General features: G+C 45.5%; 1 protein-coding gene across 2 annotated transcripts, besides 1 other annotated feature; it reads right to left on the bottom strand.

The window, feature by feature from the left end:
• Nucleotides 1-527: part of a mobile genetic element that runs on past the window's edge.
• Nucleotides 528-1,474: 947 nt separating this feature from the next.
• Nucleotides 1,475-14,662, bottom strand: CG8405 (uncharacterized protein). 2 transcript variants are annotated; one of them, NM_001299546.1, is made up of 14 exons: nt 14,388-14,662; nt 14,244-14,326; nt 14,032-14,178; nt 13,881-13,973; nt 13,615-13,817; nt 13,391-13,556; nt 13,164-13,326; nt 13,049-13,106; nt 12,901-12,984; nt 12,691-12,823; nt 5,685-5,784; nt 4,733-5,384; nt 2,565-3,855; nt 1,475-2,492 (listed from the first exon to the last, which is right to left on the bottom strand). In NM_001299546.1, exons 1-13 carry the CDS (start codon nt 14,514-14,516, stop codon nt 2,984-2,986), a joined length of 2,883 nt encoding a protein of 960 aa, NP_001286475.1. In that variant the 5' UTR covers nt 14,517-14,662; the 3' UTR covers nt 1,475-2,492; nt 2,565-2,983. The 2 variants fall into 2 exon arrangements, with proteins under 2 accessions (NP_001286475.1, NP_725521.1); NM_166137.2 differs by lacking the exon at nt 1,475-2,492 and having other exon boundaries at nt 2,844-3,855.
• Nucleotides 14,663-15,056: the final 394 nt, after the last annotated feature.

The following is a 15,056-nucleotide window of genomic DNA, read 5'->3' as shown; positions in this document are numbered from 1 at the left end:
TTTTTTCCAAGTTCGCTACGATCATCTCCAGAACCTTGTTGCGAACCCATGACATGGAGAATCAGCAGCATTTACGAACTTCTCGGATCATCCAGACACGCAGAGCTGCCTTCCCTTCGATGGTTTAACGCAGTACCAGGTTGGCAGTATGGGAACTTAGTGCACAACCAATGTTACCCGTAAGATCCGCTTTCAAATAGATTTGCCAATTGTAAAAAGTCTGTGGACAGCCTTCGTCTTAGAAGGGGAGGAGTTAACACAATCACAAAACACCCGAAATATAGTCGTAAGCCTCAAGTGCTTTTCCCATCTATAGATCGAGCTTTACCTATAAGAAACTGTAACTTGTTAAGCTTTAGAGATAAGAACTCTTGCTATACTTAAGTCAGTCGATTTTGGAAGATTAGAAGCGTCGGTCATCGCCACGTACTTACTATTCGTCTCATTAAGTGCAGACCGCGCAAGCCCTATTGTAATTAATAAACTTACGCTAATAAATATATGGAAAATCTACTAAAATGATAATTTGTATACATAGATATGTGTATGTATGTGTGTGTGTGATTTGCATTAATGAGATGCAAATGATTTGTTTATTTTTTTTTTACTTCTTTTTCGCTGTCAGTTGCCAGCTTCTTTGTGGAGCCGCCTTTATTGAAAAGTTGCCGTCTGCCCCGCCCACTCCAGCCGGATGAAATGAGCAAATAATAAGAAAATATTGATAAAGATGTTAATCAAAGGAAGCTCACGTTGCTCATATAGGCAGTCGTCGAGTACTTGTCGACATAATAAATATGTATGTTTCTTTCCCCCACATCACCGCCAGCGACGACCATCGGCATCTACTGATGCTATCGCTCCATGTCCCCTCACATCCATCGCCCCAGCCCAGCATAAAAGAAGTGCTCCACGGCTGTCATGGCTGTCTAGCCCGGCACGCCGCCACTCCGTCATCGTCGTCGTGATGTCCCTGCTCCTGTCCCAAGTCCGCAGTGGGCACATGCGACATAACACGACCCGCTGTTTATTATTGTAAGTCACTTGGCTTGGCTCACATCAGCGAGCTGGAAGATATGCGCAGTGACAGCACAAGTTGCCAACACCAGGAGCCGCATCAGCAGGAGCAACTTCACCGGGAACAGCAGGCGAAGGTGGAAGCTGTTCAGACAATTTGCATTGTTTTATTAGCATATTGTACCTTCAAACTTTTGGCGCTACTCACAGTAGCATAGCCATGTCCTTGCGAGATGATGACACAGGACATTTTGACGTTAATTTGGACAAGGATTTCCATCCGCAGATTAACATTCGCGTACATTTTATTTATTCATTCATTTAACTTAATTATAATGTAATCAGCGCATGCTTTTTTAATTGCTAAAATCATAACCATAACTTATATAGAGATCTTCCATCCATTCATCCCCGATATGAAAATCCTGTTTCGGAAAAATGTTATCCATAATATAACTACCCCGAGAATTGGTTTCGCTCAGTTATTTTTTAGAAGGCGGAAATATGCAAATTGAGTTGCTACTTCTGATGGTGCATAATTTGTTTGTGTTCCAGTCAAATTAAATTGCCATCGCTATTAACATTTATGTAAATTGCAAAACCATTTTCGGATTCATTAGACACCCAAAAACCAAGTCCAGATGGAGATGTTCACCGCCCATAAATGAAAGTGTGCACTTAATTTATGTCGTATATATATTTATACACATTTAGAAATAACATTTTTTTTTTGTTTAGCAATAGCAAAGAGTCATAGCTACTAGTTTTAGTATTTATTACGTATAATTAAGAGTTATAAACCGTTCGCGAACTTCGTTTCCGACCGCCATTGCTTACGAAATAGTTTTAGAAACACGTCGCCCACTTTCACTCAATCGCATCTCAGATTAATTACCATGTACAAAGTAGGAGTACGCTTAAAAACATATGTAAGTGAAATCAATAAAATTACAATCAAGAATTTCACATTTTTCTTTTTTTTTTTTTTTTGGCCAACAACAGGCAAACGTTCAACGGCAATTTCTCATGAATATTCACAGTGTGTTTCCTTTGTGATGGCTTTTTTCGGCCCGTTTTTTTTCTTCTTTTTTTTTGTGTTAAAATGATGTTTCGACAAACAAAATATATTACAGTTGACAATCCTATGGTATTCCATAAAGCTAAAGCAAAGAGCTTGGGCAAACAGTAGAAGCATCAGTGGAGGCATCGGCTTGGGCTTCGGATCGGGTTTGGTTATCGGCCGGAAGGGCTGTTTGTCCGTCCGGTTTCGGAGGCGGAGTCCTAAACGATGAGGCGGCTGGGGCTTCGTGGGTTGAAGGCAGCTCGGAACGAAAGTTAATTAAAAATGTTCAACGCATTTTTCTCAATAAAGGGGCAAACAAGGATGGGCAAAAAAGTTAAGTTTAAAACGCGACTAGCTTGTGTGTATGTGTGTGTGTGTGTATCCGTACATGTGTGGCTGCTTCTCACGTATTTGGCTAATTAAAAAGCCGTGCAACATTATTAATATATATATATATATATATTTGTATGTATATCCTGACTTTTACCTGCAGGTGCAAGCAGGTCAACTACGCGTTTCCAACACTCCATTCCTGGTCGAAGCTCAAACACGTTCTCACACCCACTACTCCCCTCCCCCACTCGGAAATCTACCATCTACCCATCTAACCATATACATCCATTCAGCTCTCCATCCATCCATCCATCCATCTACCACCCATCCAACCCAGACACATTCACACGGCACAAGCACACATTCGAATCGGAGCGGGGGCGTCGTGAGTCGTGGTTGATCTCCGGACATAAGTACACCAGACAAATTATCTAAAATTTACTAGCTCTTTTATGTATAACATCTTGTTATGTGGGTAGCTAATTTCGATTGGTTTGGGCTTGTGTTCGGATTCGATTTCGGAATTGGGTTTGTGTTGTGTACGTTTCTGGAGGCTCGCCACTAATGCCTTGCTTATTCTGCTGATGTTTCTGCTGTTCCCATTGCGGCTGTTGCTCCAGTTGCTTGTGTTACTGTTGCTGGTGTTCCTGCTGCTGCTCCTGTTGCTGCTGCTGTTGTCACTTGGTTTGATGTATGTTGTGAAGTTTTCATTAGCTGCTGCTCCTGTGCCTTGTGGTTTGCGCCAGCATTGAGTTGGCAATTTGCTGCTGACGTTGGGCTGTCGCCTTCTATAAAATCAACTGTTTGCCTGTCATCCATCATTGGCCTGGCTGTTGCCTCGGCTCCTCCTGCCGCTCCTACCACTCCTACCTCTGTTGCTCCTGGCCCAGAGGATTGTTTTGACGTGGCAACTGCTGATGTTGCTACCGTTGCTGTCGCGGGCTCGTCCGGTTTGTTTTTCTGCCTCTGCTGCTGCTGCTGCTGCTGCTGCTGGTCATTCATAATGCTGGGTGCTTGTAGTGGGCAGCTTTGCTTTTCACCTGATGCCGTTGCTGCGGATGCCCCCCCCTCAGCTTTCAGCAACTCTGGCAAATTATTTTCTAATTGCCTCGCCTTTGGCTGAGTCTGATGGACATGGACGTGGGTGTGGATCAGGGTCTGATCTGGTTGTTGAGTGCCGTTCGTTGGGGGCGATGATGCTACAGTAGTTTCATCCGACATATTTATAATATCCGCCGCAACGAAATTTAGATTTTCCAGCGTCTTGGACATGCCCGCTATTTGCCCATCCCCATCGCCATGCTGTAGGTTTTCTTGCCCAGAATTCTCCACCACCTCCACTTTCTCCTGGCCGGGCTTGTCCTGAGCTCCTTCCGCTCCCGTTGCTACTGCATCATTTATGCTCGATGTTGTCGGCTGCTTGCGTCCCTGATTTGTTTCGACATCTGAAATATGCAGGGAATTTGAAGGCAGAGTGAAAATAAAACAGGAAATGACAAGCGAAACATTTACAGTGAACATTTTCCTGCGAATTGAGAAATAATTTCATGCATATTACGATTATTGTGTACAGACAGAAAGACGTTAAGAGCGGCTTTGCTGCCCCACGACTATTGAAAATGCTTCAAAATCGAGGGTTCCTTGGTTCCTTGGATCCATGGTTCGTTCCACTAACTCCCACCACCACTCGTGCCAATCTCGTGCAGTGCTCTCGTTGGCATTTATTGCCACCGAATCTGTTATTTGCTTATTTGTATTGCTTGTTTGGTTGTTACCAACTCACACACGAGCTTCCGGAGGCGAAAGGGATTTCCCGTTTGTCGAGTGGAATTTAAATTTGAATTTATCTTCCAAACGATTTCACACACAGCCAAAAAGGACTTCGTGGCAACGAAAACAGCTCTGCCATCGTAAAAAAAAAATGGAAAGCTACTGATGTAAGTCGAAGTTCGGATATTCTATACACTCATCTGACAGATGTTACTGAAAATCACGTTTAAATACAATTATAATAATCGCATCGTAAACTAATTACAGAAATTCTTTTGCCTAGCGCATGATAACTTATTTGCACTTATTTGCGTAAAATAACCCGAGGCTAATTGTTTTTCTAGCGAAAGGATGCAATTAAAAGCACGATTTATTGCGGATTAAACAGAAAGAGTTCTTGTGAAAAAGCACCTTTGATGCAAGCATTATGCCCACTGAAAAGGGTATGCAAATGGTTGCCACAAAAGTTAAGAGTTTAAGCCCTCGTTGTGAAAGTCAATGAAGTGTGCTGGCCCCACTCAATTAAGGCGAGCGAATGTCGCCAAAGCTCACCTGCTGCATCGTTAGCTGCTGGCGTTGCTGCCGCGTCTGCTGCTGCTGCCACATCTGTAGTTGCAACATCGCCGATGGTGGGTTCATCTGTTGCAGCGCTCTGGCCCCTTTGGGCGGCCCCCGCTGCTGCCATGGCCGCTGCCACCTGGTTGCGCAAGCCAGGTATGTCAGCGACGTTAATACGCTGCAGACGCACCTGCATCAGCCTTGCGTTGCCGCCATGTCCCAGGAAGACGCGACGCACGGTGGCGAATTGCTCGCGGCCCTGCAACAACTGGCCCACCACGGGCAGTCTTCTCAGGTTGGCCAAGGCCACGCCCACGGCGGCAGTGGGTCCTGGCGGGCGTGGTTCCTGCTGATGGCGTTGTGCTGCAAGTTGACTGAAGAGCCGAGTGACTATGAGACGGGCACGTTGCATGGACGCCTGCTGGCCAGCACCGATGCCGCCTCCTCCTGCCCCACCATCTCCTTGCTGTCCACCAGCTGCAGCGCCTGCTCCTGCGCCCCCTCCTGCTGCCTCTGCTCCGCCCGCGCCCGCTGCCGCTGCAGCAGCTGCTGCTGCTGCTCCCTGGTTGCGTGTAATGATGAAGACCTGGTGCTGGGCCATGATGGCTGGCAGCTCGTAGCGATGAAAGAAGAACACCATCGAGTGCTGGAAAAAGGAAGGGGCACGAGTGTGAATCTCAGACAGATATATGGAGCAGATAGGATGAGATGTTATGCCACGGTCGCCGGGCACGTGAGACCGGTTTCGGTCTGCACGTGAGCCTCTGGCCTGGCTGGAAACAATGCCACAATGCCACAAAAGGCCAGTGGAGAATGGCAATTTGTCATGCACTTGACAGGCGTAAACATGGCCGGAGTTCGTTTCCATCATTGTCGCAGCGTCGTTGCATAACGCATTCATTATTCGCCATGGTTACGCCATTTGGCCACGTATAGCATAACCCACCTGGGTGAATAGGTACGACGAGAGCAGGGCCAGCGTCCTGTACTGTCCACTGAAGCGATAGTGATACGCATAGAACGCAAAATGGTACAGGTAGAAGAATCTGCAAGTGAACAAACGAAACGAGTTAGATCCAGGCTCAAACAATTGTCACCCGAGAGGCAGGCAGGCACATCCGTTTCACAGTCAATGGTTGGAATAGGTACGCTTTCAATACTACAACAGAGTCTAATTGATTATATATTCAGATCTTAGGCGAACTTTAAACCTAATAAGATAGATACATAGATGGATGTATAACTAAATGGGTTTTAACGAATTCATACCTTAAAACGAATCATTCATTCATCAGCCCAGTCAACCTAATGCTATATATATCTCGGTTTAAGTGAGTAAAACATTTACCCCATTTAAAAGTGGTTTCAAAAGTGTCAGGCACTTAAGAAAATCGAAACCCCATCCTTGGCATAGAACATAATAGAAATAGCCAAACGATTTGCTCACATCCATTTTAAAGCTGCCAACAAAAAAGGAAAGAAATCGTGTCTGGGGCTTCGAAACCCACATCAAATATCGGCGATCATTGGGCGGAAAGCATGATTACCATTCAACAAAATGGTATTTAGTTGACAAAAAATAAAGAGCAAAAACATATTGGTTTCTGTTTTTCTATTTTACCGCCACCTCCTTGAAACTGCCATTCCGGTTCATTTTTTTTCCGTTTTTTTTTTTTTTCGGGTGGGCCGAGCATATGCTGTGGAGAAATGGGTCAGACGTGTGGCGGATGGCGTACGGCGGATAGAGGATGGAGGAGCTACCCTGGGAGTCCGGGCCATGACATAAGAGTAACAAGTAACAAGTAACCATAGCCGGGGCGGGCAAATATCAAAATGCCAAGACAACAGTGGCGGCGGCGAGAAACCGAATGGAAACGGAAACAACAATGGCCCCATTGAATGAAGGGGCAGAGGAGGGCAAAAGCGGGGGCAAAATATAAAAAAAATAACACTCAAGAGGATTTAATAATATAAATAATTGCTGGCGCTGTTAGCTGAATTGTAGCTGGCCCAAAAGACAACAAATAAAAAACACAATGGATGGCCGTAACAACAACAGAGGCAACAATAATGACGGGCGAAGGCGACTCTCATTGATAAGCAATGGACAAGCGGAGAAGCGGACAAGCGGACAAACAGCTTGACAACCGGACAGAGGACCTTTGGCGTGGCCAGCGGAATTCAACTTTAATTTATTTTTACAACCATCGGGGGGTAGAATGGATACGAATCGGAAACGGAATGGGGATGGACATGGTGGTTTTGGGGCATGGCCATGATTGAGTTATGTTATTGAATTTAATTCGAGTTGATTGTGTGCACACACACACACACACACACACACCGAGTAACCCAGAAGTATCCGCCATCAATATCAACAGCGACAAATGAAGACACACGACTCTTATTTAGCAAGCCTTTCCAGGGCATTGCGCAAGCTGAGGAGCAGTGAGCGTTGAGCATTATGGACACATACCCGCCGAACGCTTGCCAGCAATTTCCTCAATTTCCCTCGCACTGACACATGGCCACATGGATCCACACACACACACACACACACACACACACACACACACACACACAAACACCCGAATCCTCGACGCCGGGTGGCTGGTAAGGAAGTGCGGGCTGCAGGCACGTAGACAACACTTATCGCCCGTTCGTTTCCGTTTCATTCGCTTTCCTAATGTAGCGTAGCGTTGACAAGCAGCAACGCCTCATCCCCGCTTCCGCTCCTTACCCTTTCCTTCGATGCCACCCGTAACCCGTACCCTTGCCCAGACAATGCTCCTCCTCCTCATCCTCATCCTCATTCCACTTGCATTGCCAGCGGGCGCACAGTGTACTGTCATCTTGGAAATACTTCTTAAGGAGCAATATCTTGTGGACACTCAAAACATCACTGTCCGGACAAATCTCTCTTGAGCGGACAACTCTTGAGAATGGAGAACTTCATATGTTCCGATAAAGTTGTATATAGATTTTAAGCAAAAGTAGTAAGTAATTAGTAAGAATTATATTTTTCTTGAAAAAGCTTTTAAGGAAATTACTTCATAGCTTAGAAATGCAATCATATTTCAAAACCAGAATCTGTTGAATTTTGAACATTCTCAAAGAATCAGTAGAAATCAATATAATCACAGTCTGACTACAAGAAATGAATCTTACAACTCTTTGCTTGCAATAAGCAATCCGTTTCGATTCACCATCGACCAAGGTGCGATGTGGCAGGACGGATGTGCGCCAGCAAATACTGTTGGCTTTCATATCCTTCGCACCAAAAGCGGAAGTGGGCGGGCCAGTGCCAGGATGGCAAATAGGACAACTGTTGCATGTGTCTGCTGCTGAGTGTGGGTGTCGGCGGGTATGGTGTAGAGTCTGAGTCGGGTAGCGTGGTTAAGTAAGCACCTCAGCTCAGCTCAACCTGATGGCAAGTGCGAAATGCTGCTGTTGGTTGTGTCAGTTTTTGCAGCAACGATGATCCGATATGCGTCATAAGTGTTTATTTGTTGCAGGTAAACACCGAGGGGGCAAATTAGAACGAGAAGAAGGAGCCATGTGGGCGATTCGTAATAGTTAAAGTGCTCAATGAGCTTGTAAGCTCCTCTGTTGAAATGGTTGCTTTTAATAGCATTTGCATACACATATGGGATTGCATATCTTTGAAGGGCGGACGGGGAAACGGAATAGTGAACAGGAGAAAGGATATCTCTTTCAACAGATGTAAGGTAGGGGTTCAATGAGTTTTTGATTCGATGGGAGAAACTCGAAAGCGAAGTGCCGGTGAGTGAATGCAACTCGAAACATAATTGAAATATCACAAAAAGTGAAGTGTTTGCCATGCAAACACCACGCATTCCATTGCTCTAGCTTTCTCCTCCTGTTAAATGCGTGAAAACGACCCATTTTCGTGCATAAATTGGAACAGAGTTGTCGCATATGCAAACAACAGACAAAGGCACGTTGCGCATACGCCATGTTAACAAACAAAACAAGCTGAAACTGAAACAAACAGAGTACAAACACACACAGCCACACACACACACACACACATACACACATCAACTGGCACACACAACAATGAAGCGATTTTGCCTCGTTATGAGCACTCATCAACTGCACCTTTGAACAACACCCGCCCAACGAGTATACACCCATCCAGTTGGCACCCATCCAACCATCCACCCATCATAGGAACCCCCCCGTTTTGAGCCACTTCTGTTGATGGGGGTCGCCGCCCGCGCGTTTGGACAAAAGTTATGGCAGAAAAACAAACTTGACGCAATTATACTTTGCGTAACATGATCTCAATCAACACGAAAACAGCCAAAGGAGTGCAAAGCGAAAGGAAAATGCCAGCCCATTTCCTTTCCCACCAGTTTTTCCGGGGGCTCCCTTCACCATGGTTGCCAATGCCGTTGACGTTGAGGCTAACCCGCCGACACCGTGGCCACCTATTCAGACCGTGAAGCGGCAACAATGGCTTGCGAATATATATGTTATATGGTCCCCACCTATACCCTATATATAAATACGTATATATGTATATATATTTATATATATGTGTATATATTCGCTATGTTTGTTAGCGTAACAAGCGTGTAAACAAGAGGACGAAAGCGGAGACGAAGTCGGCTACTTGAGGCGCGCTACTGTAACCGACCTGAACCCAAACCCCTTTGCCCAACCACTTTGGCCCCCCGACTCCGGGTTCCTGGCATTTGCTCTTTGATGCTTGGGTCCTCAGCTTCGTCAGCTTCCTCGCCATTCAGCTTTCAGCGTTCAGCTTTCGCAACGCGACAAACAATCTGCGCAAGACTTTGGATTCGTAGCCAGCAGCAGGCAGCAGCAGGATGAAGTGGAGGCCAGCAAAGGTAGGTGTTTCTTTTAGCTTTTCCTGTGCGTTTGCAGCTCATTTAATACGTGTCGTCTGCCCGTGCCTGGCAACCAGATTTAAGCACAAAAGGAGCATTACGCGCCGCAAGAAGCCACAGGGCAAAATAAGAAGCCCAAGTGAAAGGGCTGCTGGGGGATTGGGGGTAAAGTCCGGGTGTCAGGGGCTTATTATGCTCCTTCCGTGCGAATATATATGGATGTAGTCAGGGATGGTAGGTGGTCGGGGTAGCATCGTTAAACGGCGATTAAGAAGAGCCGAGACAGCCGCTCCTTTGATGACTTTAAAGTCAATTAGAATGAATTGAAGGCAATTGACAGGAAGTTCGCAAGGTTAGAGTTGGGCTAAAATGAATAGAGATGGAATGGAGGCCGGAGCAGAAGCGAAATCAAAAGCAGCAGCTGAAGCCCGAGGTTTGCCACTTGACAATTTTAAGCTTCCGACTGCCATCTGCAATTGCCATTTGCAATTCACGTTGATTGCAACTTTTAGCAAAGTTTAAGTACACAAATTAGTCTATGCAATGAAATTAATACCATTTGGCGGACTGCAAGGGGCGGCTTTGAATTGGAACAGCTGTGGTAGTAGCTAAAAAGCAAAAAGCGCCGCCAGCTTGTTTGTGTTCTATGCTAACTTCAATGCCAGCCGGCTTGCTCCTTAGCCGACTTGACTGCCTGCCTTTCGCAGACCAAGTTAACCGCAAAAACAGGCGAGCAAATACGGAAGCAGGAGGAGCAGAAGGATCGGGCCAGTAAGCCCCATCACCTCGGGCAGGAAGGAAGGAAGTCAGGAAGGAAGCAGGAAGCAGCAGCACAAGCAATCCCGGCCCTGTAACCCATAACCGCAGGACCCACAACAGCGGCGCCAGCAAGAACAAGAAAGAATTCCTAACTTGCCATGATGAAATTTGTAATACCCTAGCAAAAAAGCCAAGTTGATTACAATATATAATAATTATGTTCATTTAACAATTATAACCACTTACAATAGATTTGTTTTCTAATTATAATATCACTCAAATCCAGTTGCCATACACATGCTGTTTAAATTTCATTATCAAAAGCCGCTTTCTCCGAATTATACACCCCCTATGCAGTTAGGGTACAAATATACTGTTCCGGAAACCCCTTTCACCGCTTGGGGCAGTCAATAACAGCAAAATTAAACCGTAGGAAAGCACACACACTCGAACCAGCCTCCCCCACATCCAGAAAACACACCCTCCAGACACACAAAACACTCACAAACATGCTGTTATGGTTCCGGTGGAGCGTCCACGGCCATATGGCATATGGATGTGCCAGGATTCCGTACTGAATTAATTTCACTTAAAGCGAGGAAGGACCCAAGACGAAAGCTCCTTGGACTTGGACTTAGACCAATACCCATACCCAATCAATGTCCTTTATAGAGCTACCTATGCGAAGCAACATCAGATATTGTTTGCCATTCAATTGCACAGAAAAGGATTCGCTCGGTACGATGCAATTGGATATTTTTTCATTCAAAAGTTTTGCAAAAAGTTTGACAATCTGGGCGAGCAAATGATGAGTTATGCGAAACTCGAAGGAGCGCATCAGACACAAAAGATATTCCATTTTGGCCAGGTGCACATCACAACCTAACAGATTAGTAGCGTCGTTGTGGTCTCACAGAGGAACTATCATCGCAATCTCGACTGCCTTTTCATCTGTGCTGGAAGAAATGCGAGACAAAACGATGCCTTATGCCTGCTTCCCATGAATTTTTAATTTGTGCCCCAGTAAATTCACGTAAGGTGTAATCTTGCCCAAGTTATGTTCTTCGTCTGGCCGCTACCCAGCTGCCATTTCCATAGGAATCCACAGGACAAGCTGTGGGCAAACAAGGCGAGCACATTTAAAATCATTCGCGGCAATGAATCTTTAATGAATATAAATATACGTCAAGTGGCCCTCGTGGAGGCGACGAGACTCTTTACTTGCCAAAATTTTCTGGACCACTGATAGCCTTTTAATTCGGCGCAAATTACGCAAAATCAACACCGCAAGGCGGTTGTGTGGCCAGTGATTGAGGATGGATGCAGGCACATGAATTCATAATCAAGGCGTGCGGACCTTGGCCCTCGCCGAAAAGGGAATTTTCGAGTGTCTTCTTGAATTATTGATGGTCCGTTCAGCGCATCGTGGAAATTGATGTCCGGAAAAGTGGCCGAAAAAAAAAAAGATGGAAATAATTTCTTGCGGCGGCCGTTCTCAATTATGCAAAGTGCGCGTAATAAACCGCAAAGTAGCTCTGTTTCTGGCGAGGATGGGGTTGTCCGCTGTCCTGACGTGCATGGTCATTAATGTCGATCGAACAACGGGAATGAGCAGCTCTAAATTTCCATAGCTTTTTTTTTCTTCGCATTTTTTCCCCTTTTTGTCGTTTTTTGCTGTGCGGGCAGCGTGTTTATTTAAATGTTTGCTAATGGTGCGGCTCAGTTGGTTGGGCCAGTTGGTCAGGAGCTATATGCATGATGGCTATATGGAGAAACGGCGCTTGGGTTACGCTTGTTGACTTAAGTGATGAAATTCTCTGTTTGCCGGTGTCTGTGTGTTTGAGTGGATAGAGGGAAGGACGCGGACATCGGCGAGGGAGGGACCTGCCCCGCCCCCTGGCGAAGGGGTGGCGGCCACTGGTCGATTTGTTCTGGCCCCGGGGGAGGCTTGCGCAAGCCAAGTTAATTTTCAAATAACAACCGGGACGCCGGCGGTTGGATTGGGAGAAGAGTGCAAAATACACGGACTGAGACCAAAGAGAAGGAAAATATGCGAACCGAACGAAATGAACTGTTAAGTGCTGATGACTGAGGTGGGTTGGGATGGCCAAGATGCCGGGTGGAAGCTATTATCTATGGCCGGGCAGCGGTAACACATAGATGCTGGAAAGGATTGCAGACTTAATGTAATTGAATTTGTCATTTGTCCGGGGCACGGACGATTTCACAGTAAAAACAAAAATAAACATGGCCAGAATGGGGATACTCTGCTGGGCTGGATACGTTTGGGAAAAGTAACGATTCCGAACTGGTACGCACCTGAGCCAATGACGCTTGGTGATGCTCGTGTGACAGCAGATGGCATCGTATTGATCCGCGATCCAGACAATCAGTATGATGTAGAAGGCCGTAGTGGTGTCATTAAAGAACTCCGACATGATGGCTTCCATTCCTGAAGAAAAAAAATACAAATACAATACAAGCGTTAATGGGAATGCAAATGAATCATTAGGCAGGCTCTTTCCACACCTACGAGCGCCAATATGACAGTGAGCAACGGTGCGATTGGGAACCGGGCAGACACATTGTACTCCAGCATCTGCAGCAGGTCGACTAAAAGAGAAAACAATGTCCTTAAAGTATATTAAAACTTGGCTGGGTTGTATGAATTTATTACCTATAAACACAAAGATCTGGTGGTGTGAGTAGCGCAGCAACATCGACACTGAGAACGTCTGAAACACAAACTTATTTTAGTAACTATATAATCCCCGTGATTTCAGTTGACTTACGAATAGTAACATAACACAGAAGGCAGCCGGGTAACTGCTCCAGGCTGCCCACCACATGGAGACGAAGCGATAATGTTCGCCGGTTATAACATTGCGCAGGTAGCCCTTATTTTCCTCCTGCTCGGCTATTGTTCGTACGGATGCCATTAGTAAGTCATCATAGCTATAAACAAAGAGGAAATATTTTTAAAATGCAGCTGCACTTTAAACCAAAGAATATTTCTTACCCTAGCAAACGTTTGAGCAGATATCGCGTCAAACTGTCCCCAAAACACTTGTCCGTATTGGGATCCAGTTGGACAGTGAGTACGGGTATGCGTAGACGCTTTCGCGTGGATGAAGACAAGCGGAGGTGGCCGTATTCCAATGAATACTCCACAATGTACTGCTCTTCTACAATAGAATATGCTTATTAGGAAAAACTATATAATTAATATTTAGAATTTCCAACCATCATCCTCTTCGTTCTTGAGCTGTATTGCATTTGGATGGTCGTAGGTGTCCAGGATGTTGATGGCATCAAAGTAGTAGTACAGGGATTCGTTACTGTAAGCGAATGTTGGTCGGACGGGCAGACCCAGTTTTCCCAGAATGGACTCGTACCGTTTAAGCGTTTCGTGATTTTGACGAGTTTGGGGTCCAATACCATAGTAGCTAAAACAGATTAGTGTACATGAAGTAACTTTCCTTTATTAAGGATGGTTTTTGTATGCTCACTAGGAATCCTTGAGGGAGCGCACTATTTCTTGGTCCCTTTTAATTCCCTGCCAAATTGCACGCTTCTCCGCCAGGTGAGGAATAATTTCCACTCTGCAAAGAAGTTCTGGCTTAATAATGATTGAAACTATGCACCAAGGGTAATCCATGCCTGATGACGCCTTCGCGCGGCCAGTTCTTAACATCCTGCAGGCAAGTGCAGGGATTCTTGATGAAGGAGTTGTGCACGTAGATGAGCGTAAAGAAGAACAGCAAGGCCTTGGCCAGCAGCAGGAACTCAATGGTCAACTGCACCTTCCTGGAAATGGAAAATCATATGCGGGTGATAAGGGTGGGCAGATAAGGGGGGCCAATGACTTTTACCTTGGAACCAACTCCGCATAGGTGGCCGCCGCCCGAAAGTATATGGCATGGAACAGTCGATCCCGCATATTCATCATGTTGTTCTGCAAGTCGGGGAAAAGATAAGAGTGTTGTGTTTTTAACAATCCATGGGTAATTACATACCTGGCCACCACCACCTAATCCGCCAGGTAGCACCCGATTGCGCCCGTTCCCATTTCCATTCCCGTTGATGTTATTGATTGCATTGGCCACCGCGATCTCGGCCGCGTTTTCCGGCAGCACAGCGGCCATGGCTGGAGTTGAAGGTTGTTACTTCCGCGTCTGGTTGGCCCCTCTTCCGCAGTCTGATCTGATCTCAGGTCTACGGATATTTCTCAATCTTGATCTCAGAGAGTTGGCTAAAATTCACTTGGCGGACCACAACAACAACAACCAGGTCCGCAGCAGAGGTGACCAGCGAGCGATAGTAATTATCGATAGTTTGGTGAAAAATTCATGTTTTGGGGAACAGTAACGGTTGAGCTGGTGCACTATAAAATATTACCAAGAACTTTATTTATAATAAATGTATACATATATCAGGTCCTTTTACTTCGTTTTCAAAAAATTTGCCTATAATAAATCGATTAATGCAAAAGTTATTAAAAGTTGAAACTAAGAACTCTTTAGAACTAGTTCTATCGGCTGACCGCTAAACGAAACAAAGCTCAATTCGGAACCAGCACCAGCAACCGTTCAGAGATGAACCAGCTCAACCGGTTAACCGGTTGGTAAATAGCGGCAAGTTCAAATTCGAAAACCCCCATCAGTTTAACCAAAAGCAAGAAAACA

Source organism: Drosophila melanogaster, chromosome 2R (genome assembly GCF_000001215.4).
Source record: "Drosophila melanogaster chromosome 2R".
In the NCBI taxonomy this organism is placed as follows: domain Eukaryota; kingdom Metazoa; phylum Arthropoda; class Insecta; order Diptera; family Drosophilidae; genus Drosophila; species Drosophila melanogaster.
The sequence above is the reverse complement of the archived record's forward strand: the minus strand, read 5'-3'. Positions and strand labels throughout refer to the sequence as shown.